Source organism: Gallinula chloropus (genome assembly GCF_964237585.1).
Source record: "Gallinula chloropus genome assembly, chromosome: 32".
NCBI lineage: Eukaryota > Metazoa > Chordata > Aves > Gruiformes > Rallidae > Gallinula > Gallinula chloropus.
Genome location: NC_140117.1, coordinates 911680 through 939319, shown reverse-complemented (window position 1 = coordinate 939319; position 27640 = coordinate 911680). Strand labels below are relative to the sequence as shown.

Genomic DNA, 27640 nt, shown 5'->3' with positions numbered 1-27640 from the left:
CTGCCTGGATACTCCCCGCTGCTGGCGCACAGGCTGAGCCCGCCCCAGGGTCAGACTGTTAACCCCAGGGGGGCTGGGGGCAGCTGGGCAAAGCAGCTCCTGTGATGACGCTGCCCGGAAGGGCTCCTGACTCCCACTGACTCGGCACGGCTGAGCCACAGCAGGAAGCGGGGAGTCACAAGTGATGGGTCCCAGCAGGAAATAGGAGGGGTGGACTTGGGGAGCCCAAACCCACCCCCACAGCCCCTCCCCCAGCAACAGCACCCCCCGGAACCAACCTGCACGTCCACTGCTGCTGTCAACTTTGAAGAGAGGAGCAGCGGGCTCTGCTCTAGACAATCAGTGTGCAGAGCCCACGAGTGGCAGGGGAAGCAGCCAATCACGGCTGCAAAGAGCGGCCCCGGACAGGCAGCAGCCTCTGGCAGAGCAGAGGAAGTCTAGCAAAAGGCAGGCGGGGCTGCTCTGATACCGCGGTAACAGGGCCAGACGCCCAGAACTGGAGGGCAGGGAGGCCAAGCAGCCGGGCTCCCTGTGTGGGGAAGGGGGGAGAAGATGCGAGCCCTCAGCCTCTGGCGGCGACTCCTGTCAGGCATGAGGGAAAGGTTTCCCTGCAGTGAAGGTGGCGTGTGCCGGCCAGGCAGAAGGATCTCCATGGAGAGAGGCCCCCAGTACTCGAGGGAACAGGCCCCAGAAGGTGGTTTAATATGATCCGGACTATGCACAGTTACCCACCGATCCTGGTGAAGTCCAGTGTGCCTGACTGCTTTGTATGGCTGGGTTCTGGTGGAGAAGGGGAGCTGCAGGGGTGGCTGCTGCAAGAAGCAGCCAGAAGCTCTCTGCAGGCCCCACAGAGTAAACACCAGCTGGCTCAAGGCCAGAGTTACTGCTGACCAAGGCCGAGCCCATCAGCGATGGTCACAGCGCCTCTGGGAATCACATTTAGGAGGAAAAAAAACCCTGCAAGCAGCTGCATTGTGCCCCCAGAGAAGGGAGTGAGAAGATGTGAGGAGCTGTGCAGGCACCAAGGCATTGGAAAAGGGGGAGGAGTCACCCCAGGTGCTGGAGAGAAAGATGCCCCAGCAGACCCTGGAGAAACCCATGGTGGAGCAGGTGTCCCCCCACAGCCCAGGGAAAAGGCTGAAACCCCACCTGCAGCCCAAGGAGAGGCCTCTTGCTGGAGCAGGGGGAGATATACAGAAGACACTCTGTCTCCTGTTGGAGCAAGCCCTTGCCAGCACTTGCAGCCCATGGAGAGAGACGGAGACACAGAGATGAGCGACGGAGAGACCCACACTGGAGCATCCTGTGGTGTTTCCTGTGTGACCATGGAGAGGAGATGCGTAAGGAAAGGAGGGAAAGGGACAAGCATAGATCACCCAAGACAGGACCCCACGCTGTGCTGGAGTTCATGGAGACTCACTCATTTCTGCAGCTTGTTCCTCTGGAAGGGAAAGAAAAAGTGTTTGATCAGGTGGGACCATGTTTTATGTGATAACTGCTCATGAAGTCCAGGCAGAGCTAATGCAGACCCCAAACTGCTTATAAGGGAGCTAAGAAAATTCCCCAAATCCACAAGAGTAGCTCCCTGCCAGCCTGGTCATATCCCATGGCTGGTGACAAGAGGCTCTGGCCAGGGGAGCTGGTCTGGATCCCTCAACTCAAGAAGGATATGGACCTCTTGGAGCAGGTCCAGAGGATGCCAGAAGGATGATCAGAGGGCTGGAGCACTTCTCTTACAAAGACAGGCTGAGAGGGTTGGGGCTGTTCACCCTGGAGAAGCAAAGGCTCAGGGGAGACCTCAGAGCCCCTTCCAGTCCTGGAGGGACCTACAGGCAAGCTGTGAAGGACTGTTCCCAAGGGCATGGAACGATAGGAGGGGGGATGTTGGTTTTAAACTAGAGCAGGGCAGGTTTAGATGAGACATGAGGAAGAAGTTCTGCCCTCTGAGGGTGGTGGGACACTGGCCTAGGCTCCCCAGAGAAGTGGTGGAGGCTCCATCCCTGGAGACATTCAAGGTCAGGCTTGGTGAAGCTCTGAGCAACTTGATCTATTGAAAGGTGTCCATGGTCACTGGGACACACACACACAAAGAGGACACACGACATGGCATGACATGGACTTGATGGCCTTCAAAGGTGCCTTCCACCCCAGAGCATTCTGTGATTCCACAACTCGAGTCTCAGAGGAGGGGATTCCCTGGGGATGTCTCCACCCCCAAGTGTCAGGAGAGGGCAGTGTGAGCCCAGAACAGCCGCTGAGCCCCAGCTCCCAGGCAGGACTAGCAGATCACCTCCCAGCAGAGCATCCTCCTGCCCCAGCTGGGATGCTTGGAGCACCTGAACGCGTGTCTGAGGGCTGTTGGGTGCTGAGGAAACCCACCTCATTATCGAGCACCATGCATAGAGGAGTCGCAAAAGCTCCATGAGGTTCCACTTCAGAGCTGGTGAAGGGAAACCAAATGAGGTTTCAGGTTGGCTCTGCCCTCACACAACCGTCCCATGAGCACAGGCAGCACCTTCACCTTTCCTGGTGTCACCCCCATCAGCCTGGGAACAAAACACCATTTGTCCCCAGGGTTGGGGCAGGAAGAGCAAACACAAACTATCCCCTTGGGCATCCCAACCCCAACGAGGATGAGACCTGGAAGCCCACCACGACCCTCTTACTTGGATGTGGAACCCCCAAAACAAGGAATAAAAAAACACATTTCAGTTCAAAGGAGCTTTGGTGGTCAGAGCCAAGAGATCTTAAGGAAAGGCAGTGCCAGGAGAGAGGTCGGGATCTGTGGGCGTTATCCCATCCCCACAAAAAGCCACCGTGGAGACCACCGAGGTGCCCAAAGCCGAGAGGCTGTAAAGTGGCCTCAAGGTGGCAACGTTTTAAAAGTTAAACCATTAAAAACAAAGTAACCAAAATGAAAGGAAAAGGGGAAAAACCCCACAACTGTGACCCAAAATACAAAGCAAAGAATCTAAATTAAACAGACAAACTAGGGAGGGAAATTAAAAATATCCAACAGAAAAACAAAACCTCAAAAGAACTAAAATAACCCCCAAAGAACTAAAATAATACAAAATAGTTAAAATTATAAAGCCAAAGAGATAAAATCAGAGAAACAAACAAACAAAAAAGTGGGAACTAATCTTAAAAGAAAATGTAAGAGAAAATAAAAGAGCAAAGCAAGAAAATTAAAACCTAAGGAATAAAATTATAGAAAAAATGAATTAAAAATTAAACCAAAGAAAAGTATTTAAAATCCCAAAGTAATAAAATTAAAACCTCAGAAATAAAGAAACCCAGCAAACCACGAGGTGAGAAATACAATTAAAATACAATTAAAAGTGATGAACTAAAATTCAAAAGGCCAAAGACAGACTCAAAGTTTAAAAGATTAGTTTTTTAAAGCAAAGGAAGGAAAAACTCGGTGCCCCAACGTTCCCCTCGCAGTAAACCCAGCCCTGAGGTCAGACCCCACCTCCGCAGATGGTCCCACTCCTATCCGAGGGCTCCCCCTGCCTGACACCCCCAGCTCCTCCCTACCTGAACCGGCTCCAGCGCAGCCATGGCCGGGGCTCAGCACCCCCCAGCCCTGCACATCCCCCGCCTGCTCAGCGTGGGGCTCCACGGTACCTGTGCGCCCACCGTGGGCGGGGAGGGCAGACCCAAACCCACCCAACCCCTGGGTGAGTAAGGATGGGGCAGCCCCCACCCATTGGGGAGAAAAATGCCTTTTCCAGCTTTGCCTCTTCTCTCTTTTGTTGATCACGTATTTTATCTTTTTTTTTTAACCCTATTTCTTTTTTTCACCATTTTTTGCCTTCTTTTTTAAAAAAACTTTTTCCTCCTTTTAAAAAATAATTCCCCCCTTTACTTTTTATTTAAAAATAATTCCCCCTTTATTTTTTCTTCTTTTAGCTTGTAGACTGTCCTTATCCCAAACCACTGGGGCTCTGTCTGTTTCTCCTCCAAGGGAGAGGTGAGCAAGTGGCTGGTGGTGCTCAGCCACTGCTTGGGGCTGAACCACCACACTTGGCCAGGGAGAAAATCACAGAGACACAAGGATTGTGTTTATGTTTATTTAGGGGATTGCAGGCAAGGGGCAAGCTTGGCATCAGCAGGACACAATGCCGCGGGTGTTGCTTGGTCCTTCAATGGTCCAGAGACCCTGGAGAAACTGGAGCAGGAGTGGGATGGCTCAAAGGAGAAGGAGGTTTCCTGGGAGTTGTTACCTACTGCAGAAAATGACCTCTACCCCAGCCAGCCCCAGTGCTATCAAGAAGCATTGGAGGGGAGCACTGCAGGACAGGACTGAAGGGGAACCCAGGATGGGGGACATATGGCATAAAGAGCCCAAGGGAAAGTGAAACCTATGTGGGGTCGAGCTCATGGGTCAGCTCCCCCTACCTCATGGCAGATCCCTGCCCCACGTCTGCCACACAGAGCAGGCAAAAGCTCCAGTGTTCCCTGCAGAATCCTTATCTGATCCCGGCGAAACTATGTGGAAAGTCACCCAATAGCTCAGGAGACCCCCAGGGCTCACTGGGAGCCACAGCTGTGGCTGTGCTGGAGAAGTGGAAGGGGGAGACAGAGGAGGGCAGTGGGGGTTGCAGGTGCCCCAGATGGGACAGCAAAGAAGGGCTTCCCATGCCCTAAAGGGGCTCCAACATCCCCAAATACCCTGCACAAGCACCCCAACAGTGGAAGAAACCGGTCCTCAAGGTCAGGATGGGAGCACACAGCTCCCCAGTGCAGCCCCTGCTCTGCCCCACTGCCCCTCCCCAGGAGTTACTGCAAATCCGTTACTGACTCTACAGGGCAGGAAATACAAATCTCCTGTGGAAAGGGAAGTTGCTCACTGGGTGCTCAGGAGCTACCGGATGCACCAGGCTGCTTTAAAACCCCATCCTCTGCTGGCTTTGAGGTGCAGATTTACATCTGTGGGCAGGATTTGAGGCCCCACTGCCAGGCAAGGAGCTGAAATTCTGCATCCTCCTACCAAAGTCCAGAGGCAGAAAATACAGCTGCAGTACCTGGGTGCAGGTGCTGGAGGTGGCTTTTCCCAGAGCTGCACCTCTCCCAGCAGCCTGTGCTGGGGAACAGCAGGTCAGGGCATCCCCACTGTGAGCTCTGCCAACAGTGGGGTGCAGAACTCCAGGGCACCACCACGGGATAGCTGTCAGGCAGAGAAGGACCTGGGGGTGTTAGTTGACTGCAGACTGAATATGAGCCAGCAGTGTGCCCGGGTGGTCAGGAAAGCCAATGGCATCCTGGCTTGTGTCAAAAATAGTGTGGCCAGCAGGTCTGGGGAGGGGATTGTGTCCCTGTACTCGGCATTGGTGAGGCCACACCTCAAGTAATGTGTCCAGTTCTGGGCTCCTCACCATAAGAAGGACATCGTGGTCCTGGAGCAAGTCCAGAGAAGGGCAACCAGGCTGGGGAAGGGGCTGGAGGGCAAATCCTCTGAGGAGCGGCTGAGGGAGCTGGGGGTGTTCAGCCTGGAGAAGAAGAGGCTGAGGGGAGACTTTCTCACTGCCTACAACTACCTGACAGGAGGGTGCAGAGAGGTGGGTGATGGTTTCTTCAGCCAGGGGACAGGAGATGGGACAAGGGGAAATGGAACAAAGTTGCACCAGGGCAGGGTCAGATTAGAATTTAGGGGGGAAAAATTACTGAAAGAGTTGCCGGGGTCTGGAACAGGCTGCCCAGGGAGGGGGTTGAGTCACCTTCCCTGGATGTGTTTAAAGAAAGGGTAGATGAGGGACTTAGGGATCTGGTTTAGCATAGGATGGGAACGGTTGGACTTGATCTTAAAGGTCTTTTCTATCCTTGTGATTCTGTGACACAGGGTGCTGGCAGCAAACCCCATGGCTGCCCCAAAACCTGGTTTGTGACCCACTGTACTGACGCCAACACACAGACAGAGCAGAGGACTGGATTTATTCTGTGCATACACGGGTGCTGGGTGGTAATTCCACAAAGCCAGAACCCAGCACACACAATCTGCCCTGTTTGTTCCTGTGACAGGGTTAGGAAAAGCCTGGTAAATAGATGCTAATTGGTTAGTTAATTACCTCATCATCTACTACTGGTCAAGCATATCTAAATTAGCATGCATGCTCTTTGCAAGTTTGGGGAGGGAATTAATTGGGTGGGTGCTCATGATTACCCACTGCCACATTTCCCTGCCTCCAGTTCCTGCCCATTCCTGTTGCCTTCATCTCTCCCTGGCCATCCCCCACCCCTCACCCCAGCTGGGGTAGGAGCTTTCCTCTTCCTCAGATGTTCAGCTCTCCCCAAGGATGCTTGTTACCAAAGTGTGCTCTGGATGAGTCCTTGGGCTTGTCTTCATGGGGGGGGTTGTGAGCAGAGCCAGGCAGAGCCCTGACCCCCCATTAACCATGTCTGGGCACCGACCCAAACACATTTCTGTCCCACCCACCTGCAAAATTCAACTTCATAGATTTCAGCCCAGCCAGACCCAGAGCTGCAACCAACGGATCACAGCTGGGACAGCTGGAGATATGATGGAGCCCAGGGTGAGAAAACATCTCCTGGGCACAGCTTGTGCATCCCCACGTGGCTCCTAAAGATTGCATCACCACAGCATTATCTGCTCTGCCTGCAGCAGGAATACAACACACAGCCCATACTGGGGACTGTGGAGACATAAGCTCCAGCCCAGCCAAAACCTTCTGAGCCCCCTCACTGCCCCTCTGCTCCCTGGGCTGGGATGGGGCTGAGGGGGACATCTGCTACTGTGGCTCTGAAGAGAGAAGTGTGGACAGTGTCTGCAGAAAGGCTGGGGAGGTGTTCTCCCTGAGCCACAGCTTGGTGTTCCACGTACCCACCCAAAACCATGGGCAGATGGTCTCTCCATTGAACGAGGCTGGTGGTAAACTGAAGATCTCAACCCCACTGTGACCATTGGTGAAAGTCACCAGCCCCTGTGGGTGGGACCAGACCAACCTTTCCGTGTCACCATGGGGCAGGATGTTGTGCTGCCATGTCACTTGTTCCCCAGTGACTATACTTGGAGCTGGGGCATCAGGTGGACATCAACGGGCATCAACACTCTGCAGTTCCTGCACAGGTTGGGGTGGGTTTGGTGGGAGCTGTGAGGGATCTGCTCGGGTTGGCCTTAGAGCTGAGCCCATCCTTCTCTGACCCCAACCCCAGGTTCTTCCCCCAGCCACTGGCTCTGTCACTCAGCTCTTTCTGGAGGGTTATGAGAAATGGGTAGAGACCTCCTGGGCAAGTTAGATATCCACAAATCTACAGGGCTGGATGAGTTCCACATAAGGGTATTGAGGGAGCTGCTTGCCCAACCCCTTTCCATGATCTACCAGAAATCCTGGCAGACTGGGGAAGTTCCACTTGACTGGAGGCTGGCAGATGTTACACCCATGGACAAGAAGGGCCGGAGGGAGGATCCGGGGAACTCCAGGCCTGTCAGTCTGACCTCAGTCCTGGGGAAGATCATGGAGAGGGTCATCTTGGGAGCTGTCATGCAGCACATGCATGATGGCCAGGGGATCAGGCCTAGTCAACATGGGATTACAAAAGGTAGATCCTGACAAACTAACCTGATCACCTTCTATGACAAGGTGACCCGCTTCATGGATGAGGGGAAGGCTGTGGATGTGTCTACCTGGACTTTGACACAGTTTCTCACAGCATTCTGACTGAGAAACTGGCTGCCACTGGCCTGGACAGGTGGACCCTCAGCGGGGTTAAAAACTGGCTGGATGGACAGGCCCAAAAGGTGGTGGTGAATGGAACCAAATCCATCTGGAGGCCGGTCACGAGTTGCATCCACCAGGGCTCAGTCCTGGGTCCAGTTCTGTTCAACATCTTTCTCAATGACCTGGATGAAGGGATTGAATGCTCCCTCAGTCAGTTTGCAGATGTCACTAAGCTGGGAGGAAGTGTTGATCTGCCTGAGGGTAGGGAGGCTCTTCAGAGGGATCTGGACAGGCTGGATCCCTGGGCTGAGACCAACAGGATGAGGTTTAACATGGCCAAGTGCAGAGTGCTGCACATGGGACATAACAACCCCATGCAGCACTACAGGCTGGGGGGAGACTGTCTGGAGAGCTGACAGGCAGAGAAGGACCTGGGGCTGTTGATTGACTGAAGACTCAACGAGTCAGCAGTGTGCCCAGGTGGACAGGAAAGCCAATGGCATCCTGGCTGGTGTCAGACACCGCATGGCCCCCAGGGCAGGGATTGTGCCCCTGTAGTCAGCACTGGTGCGGCCACATTCTGGACTCTTGTAGGAGGATGCGGAAGCTCCTCGCCTGTGCTGCGGCCTCAAGTCCCACCCAAAAGTCGTTAAACTGACTGTGGGCAAATTGCCCTTCTTTGTATCACCCTGATGCATCTGGCAGCTCATTTCCGTCCCACCAGTGACTCCTCTTTCTGCGGGGGGTTGAGAACATTTCCCCTCATTTCGAGCCGTTACTGGATTTGGGATAACTGCTGGAGAGGGGCCGTGGGACAGAGCAGGGACTGCTCTGGGGACCCGTCTGCGGTCCTGTCCTGCCCTCGAGCACCAGTTTCATACACTCTTGGGGGGCTGGAGCAGGGGCTCTGAGGATTTTGGCACCTCTTTGGTGCAGGAGCAGCCCTTCTTCAGCAGATCCCCTCTGGGGTGGCTGTGACCCCCATTGCCCTCCTCTGCCTCCCTTCCCCTCCCTCCTCTCCAGCGTGACCACAGATGTGGCTCGCAGTGAGTCCTGGGGACCTCCTGAGGTTTTATGTGACTCTCCACGTGCTCCAGCTGGGATCAGGTAGGGATCCTGCAGGGTTGGTGGGGGTTTTTATGCACTCTGGCTGTGAGATGTGGGGCAGCAGCTGCCATGGGGTGGGGGGAGCCCAGGCCAGAGCTCGGCCCCACATGCTTTCACTTTCCCATGGCGGTTATGGCTGGAGCGGGGCTGGCTGGGGTGAAGGTCATTTTCTGGAGCAGGTCCCTGCTCCCAGGAAACCTCCTTCTCCTTCCAGTCCTTCCATTCCTACTCCAGTTACTCTGGGGAGACAGGACCATGGGAAGGCAAAGCAACACCCGCAGCATGGAGCATGCAGCGCTTAGACCAATCTTGGCCTGTGGCTGCAATACCCTCAATTAACGTAGGCACCATCTCCATGTCTCTGTGTCCTTCTCCATGGCCAAGCTGACTTCAGAGTGGTGGGACCAGACCATGCTCTCCCTGTCACTGTGGGGCAGGATGTTCTGCTACCATGTCGCTTGTCCCCAGCCATGGATGCTCAGAGCTGGGACATCAGGTGGATCCGGCACAGGGTCTCTGAAACGGTGCACCACTACCGACATGGGGAGGATGTGTCTGGGGATCAGATGGAGCAATATGCTGGGAGGACAGAGTTGGCCAGAGATGGTCTCTCCAATGGCAGCCTGGACTTGCGAATCTCTGGGCTGAGACCCTCTGATGATGGTCAGTACGTCTGCACTGTGACAGATGGTGCCTCTTATGGAGAAGCTTTGATGGATCTGGAGGTTTCAGGTTTGTGCCTGGTGTGGTGTTTGCAGGGGTGGTCATGGTGTTCCTGGGCTCGTGTGTCCCTCCCTGATCTGTGTCCTGTCCCTTGGTACCCCAGGAAAGCTGGCACAGTGTCTGGCAGCCTTGGCGGGGGCAGATGCTGCCTGGAGGAGCTGAAGCTGGGCAGCTCAGTCTTGTTGTGCCGGGAGAGTTGGGGGGAGATCTGGGGCTGTTGGGCATCAACACTTAATGTGGGTGGGTATGGTGGGAGCTGTGAGGGGTCTGCTCTGGGATGCAGTGGTGGCATCAGAGCTGAGCCCATCCCTCCCTGACCCCAACCCTGGGCTCTTCCCCAGCCACAGGCTCTGTCCCTCAGCTCTCTCTGGAGGGTTACGAGGCCGGAGGCATCCGGGTGCTGTGTCGATCGGCCGGATGGTTCCCGCAACCGGAGGTGCTGTGGAAAGACCCCAACGGGCACCGTGTCCCCTCGGTCTCCCAGAGATGTTCCCCTGATGCCAGGGGCCTGTTTGACACCGAAGACGCCATCGTGGTGACGGGAACCAGAGATGGGAACTGGTCCTGTGTGGTCAGGAACAGCCGCCTGGACCAGGAGCAGGAGGCGTCCCTGCGCATCTCCGGTGAGACGGCTGCAGCCAGCCCCTGCGGCGCTGGAGCAGGGCGGGGGTTGGCTGCCTGGCTTGGAGCAGCTGTGGGCTGGGCTTAGGGTGCAGTGTGGGGGTGCGGGGCCATGGGAGGACTCTGTCCCCTTGAGGCCAGGGCTCACAGGAAAAGTGCTGGGAGGTGTGGGGCGGGGGTCTCTTGGTCCTTCTCCTCATGGACATGAGTGTAAATTGGACCCTTTCCCTGTGGATCTGGTTGTTTCTCAGCTCCCTTTTTCCATGATGCCCGTCCCTGGACGGCCGCTCTGGGTGTGCTCCTCGTACTCTCCATTGGGCTCCTTGGCCTTGTAGCTTATCTCTGGAGAAGGAAAGGTGCGTTTGCCCTTGAGAGATGTGTTGTCTTCATCAAAAAGCTCTTTGGGCAAGGGTGGAAGTGGACAAGGACATGGTGGGGTGTGGGTGGGAGGACAGGGAGCACAGCCAGAGTGCTTGGCTGGTGGGAAGGTCCCAGAGACCCTCTGGAGCTGTTCCTGCTGAGGAAGCAAGCTGCTCTCCTGACCTCCTCTTCCTCTGGCTTTGCTTTCCAGTGCTGCAGTTTTCCAGAGAGCTGGGTGAGTCCTTCTGGCCCCTTCCCCCAGCAAAACCTCCTGGCACAGGAGCCCCCAACAGAGACTTGCCTTTGGGGTTTCCTGACGTTGGGGCTGAGCTCCAGAGAGCCTGGGGATGGGCTGGGAGGAAGCCATTCCCAGGAGTGAGGTGGTCTGGTCCTACTCCCTAAAAAGGAGGATTTGGTGATCAGCCCGAGCTCTGTGTGCTCCTGTGGGATCAGCCCTGGGGTGAGTGGTTGTTCCCTTTGGTCACACATCTCTTCTTGATTTTGCTTTCCAGGGAAACGGGATGCAGCCCTGGGTGAGTGTGGTCGAAGGAGCCATTCCTGGGGTTTGGGGTTTTTTGCCCTTCTCAAACAGCAGTTTGGGGTCTGCCTGAGCTCTGACGGCTCCTCATGGGCAGTTCTGGGATGACGAGATGTCCCTCCTGACCAAACATTGCTTTCTCTTTGCTTTCCAGAGGAACGAGATGCAATACTGAGTGAGTCTCTGTGAGCTTTGTCATGGTGTGGGGTCCTGTCCCTGGGTCTTTGCTCGGCCCTTTCCTTCCCTGTCCATCCTGGCATCCCTGGCCCCTGGAAAGCCCAAGCCCATGTGTCTAGGAGCATGGGTACCTGAGGGAGGTGTCCTGTCTCCCCTACCCAGACCCCTGTGAATGAGTCATGAGACATGACCACTGTCGAAAGAGACATTCCTTGGGTTTTAGGGTCCATTCCCACCATAGACAAAGAAAATTGTGGATCATCACAAAGTCTTTTTGCTTCTGTTTTAGCAGTTGTGGGATGAAAATTATCCCTGCTGATCTAATATTTCTTTTTTTGTTTGCTTCCCAGAGGAACGAGATGCAGCACTGGGTGAGTGTCCGTGAACTCTGGCAAGGTGTGGGGTCCTGTCCTAGTGTTATGTGCTTGGCCCTTTCCCTCCCTGCCCGTCCTCTCCATCCCAGCATCCCTGGGGCTGGGAAAGCCCAAGGCCATGTGCCTGGGAGGGTGGGCAGTTCAGGCAGACCAGCACGGGGATGGACCCTGTGCCCTGCCTGGAGCTGCTTGGCACCTGCTCTGGGATGTGGCCAGGCTGGCAGGGAGCCTTTCCTGGGCTTTAGGGGCATTTCTCAGTTCCCAAGAAAGTATTCCATGGTCTGTCCAATCTCTGTTTGCTTCATCATGAGCAATTACTGCATGAAAAGCCGTCCCCTCTCTGAAGATGTTGCTTTTTTTTTTTATTCCAGAGAAGCAAGATGCAGCACTGAGTGAGTCCCTCTACAACCTCCTTCATGGTGTGGGGACATGTCCCAGGAACTCTGTGTTCAGCCCATTCCCTCCTTGCCCACACTCTCCATCCCGGCATCCCTGGGATAGGGACAGCCCAGGGCGATGTGCCTGGGAGGGTGGGTGCCGGTCTGGACCCTCTTGATTGCCAAGAGCACCAGGCCTCAGATATGCCTATGCTGGAAGGGATCCATGCCTGTGACTTCATGGGGCTTTTACCATTACCCAAAGGGAAGAAATTTAAGTCCTGCCTGAGCTCTGCCTCTCTTCCTTCTCTAGAGCAGCAGCCAGGAGACACGGCCAGGCAGGGAGTAGTTTCATGGGTTTGGGGTCTTTCCACACTTCCCATATCACCAGTTTGATGCAATTCCCAGGCTCTGCCTGCTCACTCCTGAGCGCTTATGGGATGAGAAGCTCTGTCTGCTGATCGAATATTGGTTTTGCTTTACAGAGAATCTCTATGAGCTGATTGGTGAGTCTCCATGATCTCTGGCACGGCGTGGGGCTCTGTCCCAGGTGCTCTGTGCTTGGCCCTTTCCCTTCTTGCTCTTCCTCTCAATTCATGCATTTCCCCTGTATAGGGGAGACAAGCCCATTGGGTTGTTCCTACTCCCTTTTCCTCTCCCAGGGCTCCGGTCACGGGAAGCAACTGTCCCTTCAATGAGCCGTTCTTGGGCCTTTGGTAAGATTTTCTCACTTTTCAAGGAAGTAGTTTGGTATAAAGCCAAGTTCTGCCTGCTCTTCAGGAGTAGTTATGGCATAACAAGCTTTTGTATCGGATCTCTTTGGTTTCCAGAACATCTAGGAGCAGCATGGGGTGATTGTGAGCTCTGGCACAGTGTGGGGTTCTGTCCTGGGCACTCTGTGCTCGGCCCTTTCCCTTCTTGCCTGTCCTCTCAATTCATGCATCTCCTATGTCTTGGGGAGACCAGCCCATGGGTTGTTCCAACTCCCTGTTCTTCTCCCAGGGCTCCTGTCATGGGAAGCAACTGTCCCGTCAAGGAGTCGTTCTTGGGCCTTTGGTAAGATTTTCTCACTTTTCAAGGAAGTAGTTTGGTATAAAGCCAAGTTCTGCCTGCTCTTCAGGAGTAGTTATGGCATAACAAGCTTTTGTATCGGATCTCTTTGGTTTCCAGAACATCTAGGAGCAGCATGGGGTGATTGTGAGCTCTGGCACAGTGTGGGGTGCTGTCCCAGGTGCTCTGTGCTCGGCCCTTTCCCTCCTTGCCCTTCCTCTCAATTCATGCATCTCCTCAGCCTTGGGAACCCCAGACCAGAGTTGTCCCCTCTTCCCTCTGCTTGTCCCAGAGCCCCAGCCATGGGATGTGACCAGGCTGCAGAGATTCATTTCTGGGGTTCAGGGCTGTTTCCACTTTGGGAGTAGTAGTTTTGGGTCTGCAAGAGCTCTTCCTTCTCTTTCATGAACCGTGATGGGATGTCCAGATGTCCCCTCTGATCAATTGTTTTTTCTTTCCAGGGAAACAAGATGCAGCGCAGGGTGAGTCCCTCTATGACCTCCATATGGCAAGAGGCCCCTTTTCTGGGTGCTCTGTGTTTGGCCCTTTCCCTTCTTGCCCTTCCTCTCAATTCATGCATCTCCTATGTCTTGGGGAGACCAGCCCATGGGTTGTTCCAACTCCCTGTTCTTCTCCCAGGGCTCCTGTCATGGGAAGCAACTGTCCCGTCAAGGAGTCGTTCTTGGGCCTTTGGTAAGATTTTCTCACTTTTCAAGGAAGTAGTTTGGTATAAAGCCAAGTTCTGCCTGCTCTTCAGGAGTAGTTATGGCATAACAAGCTTTTGTATCGGATCTCTTTGGTTTCCAGAACATCTAGGAGCAGCATGGGGTGATTGTGAGCTCTGGCACAGTGTGGGGTGCTGTCCCAGGTGCTCTGTGCTCGGCCCTTTCCCTCCTTGCCCTTCCTCTCAATTCATGCATCTCCTCAGCCTTGGGGACCCCAGACCAGAGTTGTCCCCTCTTCCCTCTGCTTGTCCCAGGGCTCCAGCCATTGGATGTGACCAGGCTGGCAGAGATCCTCAGGTTTGGGGGCATTTTGCACTTCCCAAGAAAGTATTCCAGGGTCTGTCCAAGCTCTGTTTACTTCTTCATGAGCAGTCACCACATGAAAAGCTCTGCCCTCTGATAAAATATCACTTGGTTGGTTGTTTTTGTTTTTTCTTTCCAGAGGAACGAGATGGAGCACTGGGTGAGTCTTTGTGAGCTCTGGCACGGCATGGGGTTTTGCCACATCACACTGTTCTCACCCCTTTCCCTGCCCATCCTCTCCATCCCCCATCCCTGGGGCTGGGAAAGCCCAAGGCCATGTGCCTGGGAGGGTGGGCAGCTCAGGAAGACCAGCGTGGGGATGGACCCCCTGCCCTGCCCAGAGCTGCTGGGACTGGCTCTGGGATGTGATCAGCTCTCCTCTCTCCTTGTAGCCTGGAGGAAGTTTCTGCTGCCCCACACTCCAGGTAATCAGGGGTTTGGGTGCTGCTCTGGGGGGTTGTGTTTTGCCATGGGACAAAGCTCAGCTGTGGCCATGATGGGACCAGCCCTGTGATGGGATCTCTCGGAGGAAGGAGATGTCCCGTGTCCTGCCCTGCGGGGCAGATCCTGGCCCCAGAGAGGTGAAACCTGCCCAGCGCTGAGCTCTTCCCCTGATGCTCTGGCTCCTCCTGTCCCTGCAGACGTGGTGACCCTGGATCCCAACACGGCTCATCCCAGGCTTGTCCTGTCCGAGGATGGAAGAAGTGTGAGATGTGGAAGCAAATGTCAGGACCTGCCCAACATCCCTCAGAGATTTATGTATTGTGCCTTTGTGCTGGGCCAGGAGGGGTTCAGTGAGGGGAGGCACTGCTGGGAGGTGGAGGTGAAGGGGGAGGTGGGAGGGGATTCACGGTGGGCTGTGGGGGTGGCCAGGGACTCTGTGAAGAGAAAAGGGAAATTATATATGAGCCCCAAAGAAGGGATCTGGGCAGTGATGCACTATGAAGGGAAGTTTCAGTCCCTCACCTCTCCTCGCACCCCCCTGTCCCTGTCCTGGTTCCCCAGCAGAATCTGGGTCTGTCTGGACTATCCGCAAGGGCTGGTGACTTTCATCGATGGTCACAGTGGGGCCGAGATCTTCACTTTCCCACCATCCGCATTCAATGGAGAGACCATCCGCCCCTTCTTTTGGGTGGAGACAGAGGGCACTGGGCTGTGCCTCAGGGAGGCCACAGCCCATCCCACTTCCTCCCTCCTCACAGCCCTGTAGAGCCCCTGCCCTTCTGCAGACCCTGCCCGCACTCCTCTCCTCGATGCCACAGAAGTAGATGTCCCCCTTGGTCACATCCCAGCACAGGGAGAAGGGGGACAGTGAGGGGGCTCAGAAGGTTTCGGCTGGGCTGGAGCTCATTTCCCCACTGTTGCTGGTACGGGCTGTGTGTTGTATTCCTGCTGCAGGCAGAGCTGGTAACAGTGTGATGATGCAAGCATTAGGAGCCGTGTGGGGATGCACAAGCTGTGGCCAGGACACGGTTGCTCACTCTGAGCTCCATCGTGTCTCCAGCTGTCCCAGCTGTGATCCGTTGGTTGCAGCTCTGGCTCTGGCTGGGCTGAACTCTATGAAATTGAATTTTACAGGTGGGTGGGACAGAAATGTGTTTGGGTTGGTGCTCAGACACAGTTAATGGGGGGGTCAGGGCTCTGCCTGGTGATTCAGTGAAATATAATAATGCTGAATAGATTGATGTAGGTGCAGCTTAAGAGACAATTAATATAACTTTGATGTAAGAATTTTCCTGGTTTTAATAATAGATTAGTTTAAGAGAAAGCTGTAATTGTGTAAGCTGCTTGTGAGAGCAACTGCAAAACTTAACCATAACAATGCAATAGTAACAGCCTTGAAGATAAAGAAGTAAGAATTTGTGTGTTTTCTGGAATAGGTTAGTTTTGATTTGAGCAGGATTTGGCTGTAATCACATGAGCTGTTTCCTGAAAGCGGCTACAAAACTTCACCATAATAGTGTAACAGCCTTGAAACTAGAGGAAGTAGGAGATAGGGGAGTCATAAATAATGAGACTAATGACCAATTAAGAGACAGAGTATATCTTGTTTTCAGTGAAAAACTAACTAGTTGGTGCAGGTGTTGGGAGCCCAGATAAGCATGGAGAGGAGGTGTGGGGAGTGTGCGATGAGAGTGAGGAGGGCGTTCAGCCTTCATCCCTGAGGACCACCAAGGGACCCCCTGGCTGTCACTGAGCATTCTCTATCTGTGGGGAATTAATATAAATGACTTCTTTAGAAATAATTTGCATAACTCTGCCTTTTCCTAGAAATTATAATGAATATGTAGAGTTAATCTGTATACATATGAGAAATTTGTCTTTAATGGGCACACTCATTGGGAGGAGTGATCCCCTGTGTGCCCAGAGCTGCAATAAAGGATCCCTGCTTCATAGTCACCAAGGCTGGTGAGTTTTGATTCCGGCTTTCTGAGGCATCAGTTTGGCGACCCAGATGGGACCCTCTCTGCTGGGCTGCAGGACCCGGGGAGGAACAGGACTCCCCAGGCACACCCTGGGGTTTCCCATAGGGACTCCTCGCCCTGCCCGGCTCACTGCGGCAGCAGACCAGGACCATCCTCCCATTGTTAAGGTGTTCCTTTAACTTTATTTGAGCTCCTGGTTTGATGGATGCCCGCCTGTATCTGGTGTACTTGGGTATCTTGGTATTTGGTTTCTGGAGACCGGTCGTCTGGGGATACTGTAAGCTGTTGGGAGACGTCCCATGTGAATGTCATATCCCAGGTCACTAGTGGCTGATTGTATACACCTGGCTAGTAGCCTGTAAATGCTGCTAACAATCGGAATCTCCATAACTGTATCGAGTGAGCATTGTTCTGGTTTGGATTTATCATATAAAGATCTTGTGCAGTGTGACCGAGGCGTTCCAGTGATCAGGGGGTGAGTGTGGAGTCCTGCTGCCAACTTGTGTCACAGCGTGCTGCTCTGCGGTCAGTGAGAGAGCTCCTGCCTGTCACAGGGACACCAGGGTTTGATTCCCAACGCTGCTCTGGTGGCACTGAGTGATTGCTCTTAACTTTGGATATTGTGACAAGGAACTGACTTCTGAAAAGTGATTTGGATTTGATGAACGATTGGTGTGAGTGAAATGAGTTGACTCTGGCATGAGGAGTGAAACAAGTTGACTCCTCTGGTGTGAGTGGTGAGTGCCTGAGTCGCAGCATGTCTGTGAGAGAGAGAAAAGTACCGTTGTGGTTTTACCCCGTCTGAGAGCCGAGATCCCGGCAGCTGCCTGCTCTTTAGGGGAAAAGGTGGGGGTGGGGGTGAGTGTGAGGCAAGGGAAGGGAAAAGGAAGGGGCAAACAACAACCCAAAACCAAGAAACCAAAAGCCTGTGGGTTGGGATAAGGATAGTTTACTAAGATAACAGAAAGATAAAATATAACAATGTTGACAGGACTTTAGAGCAAAAAATAGATGAAGCTGTTGATACACAATGCAGTTTCTCACCGAACCCACAGCTCAGGCCGTGCCACCCAGAGCCGTCCCGGAACCCGACCGTCCCCCAAAAACAGCGCGTCCTGGAGCCGCCCCCTCCTCCTCCCATCAGCCCCTTTATACTGAGCAGGACGTAATTGGCATGGAATACTCTCTTTGGCCAGTTTGGGTTACCTGTCCTGGCTTAGCCCCTCCATTCTCATTAATAGGGAAATATGAAGAGCTGAAAAAGTCCTTGACTGCTTGACACAACTGAAAACATCAGGGTGTTATCAGCACTGCTTTCACTTTAACACCCAAACACAGCATTCCATCCGCTGCTGCAAAAGAAGTTAACTCCATCCTGACCAAAACCAGGACAGGAGATCATGGGGATATGGACTTGGCAGGGAGAGTTTAGAGACATAGCAGGGGGACAGGCAGACATGGTGGCAATATGGCAGGTGGACATAGGGACATGGTGAAGAGGGCATATGGGGACACAGATGAGGTGGGGGCCATGGGGCCATGGCATGGGGATAGAGAGGTGGTGGGGAAGCTGTGGGGACATGGCAGGGACTGTGGGGACACAGTGGGGACATGGCAGGGTGGGCATGGGGACATGGATGTGGTGTGGATGGTGTTGGGACATGGTGGGAACAAGGTAGGACTCCATTGGGGGGAATGGAGGCTCTGGGGGAGGGGCCACAGGGTGTCACCTCTGTCACCCCAGAGTGTGTCCCTCAAGCTGCAGCATGGAGAGGTGCTGGTGGTGGTGGGGTGGGGAAGGTCACCCTGGTGTCCCTGGTCCTGTGCCTGTGACACCGAGAGCCGGGCAGGTGCTCCTGGACAGTCACCCCCTCCCTGACTACCAGCCCTCCTACCTGCACGGCCAGGTGCTGCCACCACCCGTCACACACGATGTCCTCAACAGGTCCCCACTGCCACCTGCTGCCACCACCCATCCCCACCACAGCTCATCAGCATGCTGTATCACCAACTGTCCCCAATGCATCCCCAGCTATCCCTGCCATGCCCATGGGACATCCCCACCATGTCCCTGCCATGTCCCCAGCCATCACCACCATGTTCCAAACACATCCCTGCTGTGTCCCCAGATGTCTCCCCAACATGTCCAGCTGTGTCAACAGATGTATCCCACACATGTCCAGTTGTGTCCCCATCATGTCCATGCCATGTCACCACTGCATCCCTACCGTGTCCTCAGTTTTCCCCTCCATGTCCCTCCCAAGTCCCTTGCTATGTCCCCTGCAGTGAGGGGGGATATAAACATATATATATATTATCTATTTATTTATATAAAGCACCTATTGAGAAACATTCTTTGGAACCTCTCTGACAGCAGCGGGAAGAACAGGAGTCAGCCTGTCAGTCCCTCAGTGCTGCTGCTTCCAACCGATTTAAAACCAAACCAGACCAAGAGGCACAAGACTTTGCTGCCAGCTCACTCGGCTGGTGTTTAATGCTGCTGCTCCCTCAGGGTAGCAGTACTGCCACACCCATCCCCACCATCCCCTTGCCACATCCCTGCCGTGTTCCCAGCCTTGTCCCAGCTGTCCCCTCATCACATCCCCTCCCATATCCTCACTGTATCCCCCCTGGCATCCCTACCGTGTCCCCAGCCGTCCCCTCTGCTGCCTGTGGCTGCCATCCCCCAGGAGCTGCTGCTCTTCTCCCGCTCGCTCCACACAGCATCGTGTATGGACCAGAGACCTGGAGCTGGGCACAGGTGACAGTGGCAGCCACCCAGGCGGGTGCCCACACCTTTACCACCTGCTTGCCCTGGGGCTATGACACAGGTAGCAGGTGACCCCCAATCTCCTTGTCCCTGTGTCCCCAGTCTGACCCCCATCTCACACAGAGGTGGAGAGCTGGGGATACAGATCTCGGGGGACAGTGGCAGGGGGTGGCCCTAATTCAGGCCCTGGTGATGGATTCTCGTGTCCACTGTCCTTTGCTCCAGGAGGCTTCACTGTCTCGATTCTGGTGCATCATTAACCTTGATGCATGACCTGGGCGATGGCTGCAGTGCTCAGGTCAGGTCCACTCTCCATCATGAGCCCAGCTGTTCGTGGTGTCTCTGCCCCCATGTCCCACAGGCCCATGGAACTACGAACAACTCACGACGACCTTCCCACTCCAAGTCTACCTGAGCATCTCCAGTTTTAGCAACCTGGTCTCCTTGGTCCTTGTCTTGATACTCTCCAGGAACACAGTTCTTGGACATCTACATAATGGGGGTCTGCCCAGGCAGCAGTGTCCAGGCCCAGCTGCCTGGCTGTGACTGCTGCAGCTTCACTTGAAGGAACACAGATGGAGAGAGACTTTTACCAAGGCCTGGAGTGGCAGGACAAGGGCCATGGTTTGCTACTGAAAGAGGGGAGATCGAGGTCTGCTTGTAGGTCCACAGCCCAGGGAAGTGCTCTGGGTCTCTGCCAAAATGGTGGGGACTCTTCTGAGAGCAAAAACCAGTGTTCCAACAGAGAAAATCTCTCCCAAGATTCATGATGCATCCACACAGACAGAAGTGGTAAGGAAGGAGACTGCAGTACAGGCAGGAGGTGTTGGTGAGTGCTTGCACCCTTCTCCTGCCGAAAAGGTAAGTGCCTGCACAAGGTGGGCACAGGGTGATGATCGGTGGCATCAGGTGCCTGAGCTTCAGAGAAGAAAAATAAGATAAAAAAAGACCTGTGGGGACCAAGGCAAAGGTAGTTCAGTAAGGCAAAAGCAAAAGCCATGTGGAGAAGCAGAGGAAAAACAGAAGAATCATTCGCTATTTCCCATCATCAGGAGATGCCCAGCAACATCCCGGGCAGCCGGGCTTCAGTACGCGCAGTGGCTGCTCCAGAACACAAGCATGGTCAGTAACAAACCATGTGCTGGTGCAGTGTGGTCAGCTCTCTGCAGGCAGCTCCCAGCCTCTCCAGCTGGTGAGACCACAAGGGCCACATCCAGCTGCCCCAGTCACTCATGGAGCAGTAAGACTGTGATCGCTGCAAGGATGGCAGGAAGAGACAGTGTCACCCAGGTCAAAGTCCCTGTCCCCAACCCTCTGCTATGGTTGTCTCAGCGTCTCCCACTAGCAGCCCAGTGTCGCTCTGACCATGGGTCTCAAGGGGGAGCACAGAAAGCTGGGCCTGTCCCATCCACCCCCCAGTCCCATGTCATACCTTTGGTCAAGCTGCCAGAGCTCCCATCCATGCCTATGGGGGAGAAACAGCTGCGAGCTGCCACCTCATGCTCGCTGTGGGCACAGTGCACATAAGAGAAGAGGGGAAGAGGCATCAACATCCACTGTGTGTAACCCTCAGGCTCAGGGGTTCTACAGAGACATGTGGCTCATGACCACAGCCCCTACCAGCTCTCCAGGCTCTGCCTTCCTCCCACATCCTGGAGCTTTACCTGATCTGCACTTGCAGATGATGAATCCAGTGATGCTGATGACAGCCAGGATGGCAAGGGGAACAACCACCCATGGCATGATGGTCGATGAGTTGGACTCTGGCTCTGGGGAAGATCAGGGCTGTGAGGAAGGGAAGGGGCCCCCCCTAGCCCATTCTTTCGCGTGCCCAAGGCCACCAGACTCACCCATTGCAAAGACCCCCGGCTCGGCCAGGCTGGCGTGCTCCACACGGCACCGGTACTTGTCCTGCTCCCCAGGAGGGGCCTCGATGGACACCCAGGTGTAGTAGGTGCTGTCGCTGTTGGGCACGATGCTGCCCCGCTGGGTCTCGTGGTCCCTGACCTCACCGTCCTTCAGCCAGCTGATGGTGATGGGCCGTGGGTAGAAGCCGTAAGCGCGGCAGTGCAAGGTCAGGATCCCCTGGGTCTCCTTCTTCGACACTCGGACCGTGGGGGGCTCTGGGGAGGGGGTGGCAGTGAGGGCTGGCACACACATCCACACTGGCCCCTCCCCAGGGTCCCCATCTCCCCTCACCTTTCCTCTCCAGCATGGCCTGCCCATAGCTCACGTATTTCATCAGCCACTCGCTACAGGTGTTCTCCAGGTAGTGCTTCATGTGCTCAATGGCAGTCCTGTCTGCCTCCCAGTTCCTCTTGGTGATTTGTGCTGCTGCATCTGCCGCAGTGAACGTCATCGTGTCCATGTCGAAGGCAATGAAGTCCCTCCCATCATAGGCGACTTGCCAATACCCCTTAGTGCTATTGTCCTCCAGGAGGTCACAGCTGACTCTGCTCTGCAGTGTGTGAGTCCCTGAAACACGATCAGGGAGACGGGGCTGAGGGGCTGCTGGGCCTTCAGTGGGACAAGGCCCCCCTGGCAGCACCCCCCACTCCAGCCCTGTGTGAGGCCTGGGGAATCGGGCACGGATACAAGAGCTGCCTCCACCCAGCCCAGGGCCTACAGCACTTGGGACATCACGTACAGCTGTGACACAGCCTCCTTGTGCCCAGGGCATGGCTGAGATGGCACCCAGCCCATGGCACACTGTAAAAGCAAGGGGATGGGACAGGGTCCTGAATGCTGGGAGAGGGATCAGATAGGAGATGGCATGGGTAGTGGGAGCCCCTCTGGCTCTGAGCTGGGGTGTACAAAGTACCATAGGAATGGTGAGGGGCTGGGACACAGGGTGGGAGCCCCTCAGAGAGTTCTCAGGTTCTGAGACTACTCAGTGCCATGGGATGGTGAGGGCTGTGATGTAGCACCCAGGTCTGGGATGGGGTGCTGGGCATGGTGGGGAGAAGGCCAGAATGTGCTTGTTGGGGCACCCAGAAGCCTCCCTGGCTCTGGCACAAAGGATCCCATGGAGTGTGGGACTGGTGGACAGGGGTGCATGGGGCGCTCTGCCAACAGCACTGGGCTGGGAAGGATCTGCACGTGCTTGGCCAGTACCATGAGGAAGGGTAGTGTCTTCATGGGGGAGAAGGGAGTGGAGATCTCCCCTCCCACAGAGCCCCTTCCCAGCCCACACTCACCCTCACTCTGGTTGTAGCGGCTCTGCAGTGTGTCCAGATCCACATGGTTAACCTCCTGATTGGTCTGTCCAATCTGGGTCTCCAGGTCCCAGTGCTGCTGGTCCAGGTTGGCCGCCATCCAGTCTGCCCGGGGCACCGCCCTCCCCTTCTCGCTGTCGTAGCGCGAAATGAGGTTCCCGTCCACGTACCCCATGGACACAAACTGGGGTACTCCTGGGCTGGGCTCTGACACTGCGGTGTGGAAGTAGTGCAGGGAGTAGAGCTCTGTGGGGACACAGGGGTCAGTGAAGGGTGGGGGGTGCAGGGTGAGGGTGCCCATAGTGATGGGGTGCAGGAGTGGATGGTGAGCCTGGGTGGGGGTCCCAGAGCAGCAGACTGGGGGTGTGGGGGGGTTTCAAGGGAAAGTGTCTGTTGGGGGGAATCTGTGTCCAGGATTGGGTCCTGCTTCCCATGAAGGGAAGCCGGGGGCTCCTGGTGATGAGGAAAGGGGGGCTCTGTCAGTGAAGGACCCGAGATGCCCAGGAAGGGAGTCCAAGGGGGTATCCGGCATCAAGGAGAAACTGATCTGTGGGAGTGACTGGGAAGGGGATGGTGTCATGGTTTCACCCCACCTGATATCTGAGATCCACGCAGCTGTCTGCTCTTTAAAGGAAAAGACGAAGGGGAAAAGAGGGGCAGGGGAGGTGGGGTGTGAGGCAAGGGAAGGGAAAAGGAAGGGGCAAATAACAACCCCAAAACCAAGAAACCAAAAGCCCATGGGTTGAGATAAGGATAGTTTACTAAAATAGCATAAAGATAAAATGTAACAATGCTAACAGGACTTTAGAGCAAAAAATATATGAACCTGTTGATACACAATGCAGTTTCTCACCGAACCCACAGCTCAAGCTGTGACACCCAGAGCCATCCCAGAACCGAACCATCCCCCGAGAACGGCGCATCCTGGAGCCGCCCCTCCTTTCTCATGAACAGAGAAATATGAAGAGCTGAGAAAGTACTTGACTGTCTGACAGCAACTAAAACCATCAGGGTGTTATCAGCATTGCTTTCCTTTTAACATCCAAACACAGCATTCCATCCGCTGCTACAAACGAAGTTAACACCATCCTGACCAAAACCAGGACAGATGGAAAGGGATGGAAGAGGATGGAAGGGGAGTGTTCCAAGGTGGCAGCTGGTCCTTGGGGAGAGTGACTGGGTGTCTCTGTGCCCTGGAGTGATCCAGTGTGCAGGGAATGGAGAACCGTTATCAAGAAACTGGGTCCAGTGGGGTTCCCAGGACCCACCCGCACTTACCACATGCCGCCCAGCCGAGGACCCTCAGCAGCAGAAGCAGCCCCAGTGCCCGGTCCAGCCCCATCCCTCCACTCCGGGTCCCAGATGTTCTGAGCCAAAGGAGCCCCGCTCCAGGACAAACCTCGCTGCCAGCCCCGCCCCGAGACCCGTGATTGGCTGCACCATCACCCGCCCACCAATGGCAGCCAGAGACTCTTACCAGTAACTCCCCCACGGGACCGCCTAGCCCCCCCACCCACTCAGGGTCCCAGACCCCCCCACAGCCCCATTTTGCCTGTATCCCCCAGGCTTGGGTCACCCCTAGGCACCCTGAATCGCAGTTCTTCCCCCCACACCAGTGCCACTCTCATCCCCTACCCTGGGACACCCTGAGACCCCCAGACCTGCCTGGCCCGGGGGGACCCAGGCATCTGGCACCCTGTGGCTCTCCCCACCCGGCTCTGACACCATGTGGGTTTGTGGGTGAAACAGATGGGACAAGGATAAAAACCTCCCAGAGAGTGTGGGCACCCCTGGGGCTTGCAGGACCTGTCCCTTGTCCCCGCTGTCCCTCATGCACTGGGTCACTTGTGTCTGCCATCACCTGTGCCCAGCGTGCCTCGGGCCTGGCAGCGCTCCTGCCTGGCACTGCTTGTACTGCATCTCCTGCACAGGTCCATCAACTTACCAGTTCAAACCAGCAAAAAGACCTTCCAGAAGGATCTGGACTATCTTCTGCCCTGTCTCAGAGAATTCTTCTGCTCTCCTGCCCCATACGATGATGTCATCAGCATACTGCAGGTGCTCTGGGGCTTCACCCCTTCCAGCGCAGTCGGGGTCAGCCCATGGCAGATGCTGGGGCTGTTTCCACCCCTGGGGCAGTCGATTCCAGGTGGACTGGGCACCCTCCCAGGGACAGCAAGCGGTGCCCTGCTCTCTGCTGCCAAAGGCATCCAGAAAAATGCAGTAGTGATATCAACTGGGGTGTCCCACTGTGCTGCCTCTGACTCCAGTTCCTGCTGGAGCTCCAGCATGTCCAGCACAGCAGCGCTCGTAGGCAGTGTGACTCCATCCAGCCCATGACAGCCTGCTGTCAGCCTCCACTCTCCCCTGGACTTCACACTGTTCTTAACAGAGGAAGCTCTCTGTGCCCACACACATCAAGGGTCCGAGTCCCAGCCAGTGCAGAACGCCCTATGTCCACCTGAGCAGGGGGTACCCAGGCTAATGGTAGAAATGGAATCCCTCGACAGGGACATTGTTCTGCAGGGTTCAAGAGACCTCATCACCCATGGCTGAGTGCTTAATGCACTCTTTGGGTCATCAACCATAAATCTTAGGAGTCCTAAGTCAGTGTTTTAGTATTGACAACCTGACACAGTGGGTTCCCAATCACTCTCAACAGCTGCCTAAAAGGAGTTTGGAGTAAGGTGGGGGTTGGTCTGTTCTCCCAAGGAACGATCAATAGGACAAGAGCAAATGCTCTCATGTTGCAACGGGGAGTGGGTTTAGATTGGAGATTGGGAAAAAATTCTTGACTGAAACAGGGGTCAGGCATTAGACCAGGCTGCCCAGTGAGGTGGGGGAGTCACCATCCCTGCAGGGATTCAAAAGATGTGTGCACATGGCACTCCAGGAGGTGGTTCAGTTGACATGGTGGTACTGGACAGGCTGTTGGACTTGATGATCTCAGTTGTCTTTTCCAACTGTAAAGATTCTATGAAATGGGTGCTGCAGGTGTGGGAGGTCATTCAGTGAGAGATCCTGCCTTGGTAAAGATCAGAAGCCACATGTATACAGAACATCTGAGGGCACACACTTCATTGGAAGAACACTTTGTCAGTGTGTTTGCACCTGTAGAAGCTCAGAAAATCATTCAGTGAGAACAAAACACCATTAAAAATGAGCTGCTCTGCATGTCAGCAGGACTGTGAAATATTTCAGAGGGTTGGTCAAGGAGGAAAAGAAGCTGTTAATTGTTTTGTGTAGGGTGGTTGGGCTCATGAAGTGCAGTGGGCTTTTTACAACCTTTGTGGGTCTCATATTTAAATAGGTGACGTGCAGAAAACAGACACCACAATCTACAGGATTGTGAAGTAGGGATGTTTATTTGGTGCCAGGCAGCACGGGGGGTAACCCCACCAAAGTCATGCTTGCCAGGCAGCAACTCACCGTCTCAACTTATACAATCACATGTTACATATTCAAGTGATTTCACCAAACACCTATACATATGCACGACCCATCCCTGCTTCATATTAAAATTAGTTCCAAGAACTCATGTCCGTAAGTTCCTCTCCTTGGTGGTAGTCAGGATGAAGGCTGATGTCACTGCTGGTATCCAAACTGCAGGGTTCTAGCTGGCTCAGAGAGCAGCTTTCAGGAACTAACCTTTATCAAAACAATGCGAGACTCTCTGCTTTGGTTAGTTTAAGCAATAAACAATGCAGGACCCTGTGCTTTGGTTAGTTTGTATAATGGTTGGTAAAGCATCACAGAAACTATTAAGCAGCACTACTTTTATGTCAGCTCCCTTTTAACCCCTTCATTCATAGGCCTGTTTGCCCTTGGCAAAAGCAGCTTTGAGGTGGTCCTCATTGTGTTCCTTGTGATGTCTGCCTGGTTGGTTTTGTCTGAGCCACTCCACATGACCCTGGGTTTTGGGTGAAGGAACCCAGAAAAATGCAACAAAACAAAGCACCACAACCTACAGCCCATTGTCCTGGTTTTGGCTAGGATGGAGTTAACTTCTTTTCTAATAGCAGATGAATGCTGTCTTTAGGACTTAGGATGAGAGCAGTGCTGATAACACCCTGATGTTTCTAGTTGTTGCCAAGCAATCAAGGACTTTTTCAGTTGTTCATATTTCCCTATTAACACGAATGGAGGGGATGCATCCAGGACAGGTGACCTGAACCCGCCAAAGGGGGTATTCCATGCCAATTATGTCATGCTCAGCATAAAAGGGGGGCTGGTGGAGGGAGGAGCAGGCAGCTCCAGGACACACTGTTTTTGGCGATGGTCCAGTTTTTCAGGACAGATCTGGGCTGCATGGCCTGAGTTGTGTGGTTCGGTGAGAAACTTCATCGTGTGACACCAGTTTCATATATTTTGTGCTCTAAAGTCCTGTTAGCATTGTTATATTTTATCTTTCAGCTATTCTAGTAAACTATCCTTATCCCAACCCACAGGGTTTTGGTTCCTTGGTTTTGGGGTTTTTTTCCCTTTCCCTTCCCCTTCCCAACTTCCCCGCTCCTTTCCTTTTAAAGTACAAGCGACTACATGGTGCTTGGCTCTCAGCTGGGGCAAAACCACAATACCCATGCAGAAGTTGGGGGCTGAAGCAGCAGAGCAAACTGTTCATTTACTGTGTTTTTTTCACAGGAAGCCTCATGCAGACACCATCAACACTGCGGTCTGAGGTGCAGCATGATGCATTCTGCCTGCACCCCTTAGGGTGGACTAGCTCTCCCTACCTCAGAAACATCTTGGAAAGGCTTTTCTGGAGCCATCCAGACCAGGATCACAAATGGTGGAGACCTCCCCAGCCCCAGTCCATCTCAGTATTTCCAGATGCTGGGAGCTGCGTTACAAGGGTTCCAGGAGGAGGTACTTGCCACGGGCAGGTGTGAGGATGGACACGGTGCCTGAGGACAAGAACAAAGACCTTGGGGAACATTTGAGTTTGCACCAGCTGCCTGTTACTTTCTTCTATATTCCCTCATCCTCCCCTCCCCTGCCCATACCTCCCAGAAGCACAAAATAAGGTTGTTCCTGCCAGTAAAGATCCCTGTGTTGTTACTGGTGTGCGTTATCTCTGCATCCCTGAGCACCCCAAGATGTTTAACTCTGCCGTGCAGCGAGATGGAAGGATTCTCACAGCACGGGGCAGAGACTTGAAGCACGTGCCCAAGGAAGAGGCAAATATTATAATT

At 54.3% G+C, this 27640-nt stretch overlaps 2 protein-coding genes across 2 annotated transcripts in view; one reads left to right on the top strand and one right to left on the bottom strand.

Annotated features, from left to right (window-relative positions):
* Positions 1–19648, top strand: part of LOC311202930 (butyrophilin subfamily 1 member A1-like) — a gene marked incomplete at both ends in the record, with an annotated part of 517675 nt that extends 498027 nt beyond the window's left edge. The window contains 13 exons of the mRNA XM_084277575.1: positions 9174–9521; positions 9854–10135; positions 10385–10489; positions 11006–11026; positions 11186–11216; positions 12622–12675; positions 12962–13015; positions 13649–13702; positions 13989–14031; positions 14177–14197; positions 14435–14462; positions 14679–15169; positions 19595–19648. Of these exons, the coding sequence (XP_084133701.1) occupies positions 9174–9521; positions 9854–10135; positions 10385–10489; positions 11006–11026; positions 11186–11216; positions 12622–12675; positions 12962–13015; positions 13649–13702; positions 13989–14031; positions 14177–14197; positions 14435–14462; positions 14679–15169; positions 19595–19648 (1586 nt within the window). The remainder of the gene's footprint in view (positions 1–9173; positions 9522–9853; positions 10136–10384; positions 10490–11005; positions 11027–11185; positions 11217–12621; positions 12676–12961; positions 13016–13648; positions 13703–13988; positions 14032–14176; positions 14198–14434; positions 14463–14678; positions 15170–19594) is intronic.
* Positions 19649–20459: 811 nt separating this feature from the next.
* LOC311202929 (class I histocompatibility antigen, F10 alpha chain-like) lies at positions 20460–23790 on the bottom strand (the record flags this gene model as incomplete). Its single annotated transcript, XM_084277574.1, has 6 exons — positions 20460–20488; positions 20898–21002; positions 21084–21356; positions 21433–21708; positions 22431–22694; positions 23727–23790. The coding sequence occupies 6 exons, from the start codon at positions 23788–23790 to the stop codon at positions 20460–20462; spliced, it is 1011 nt and encodes a 336-aa protein (XP_084133700.1).
* Positions 23791–27640: the final 3850 nt, after the last annotated feature.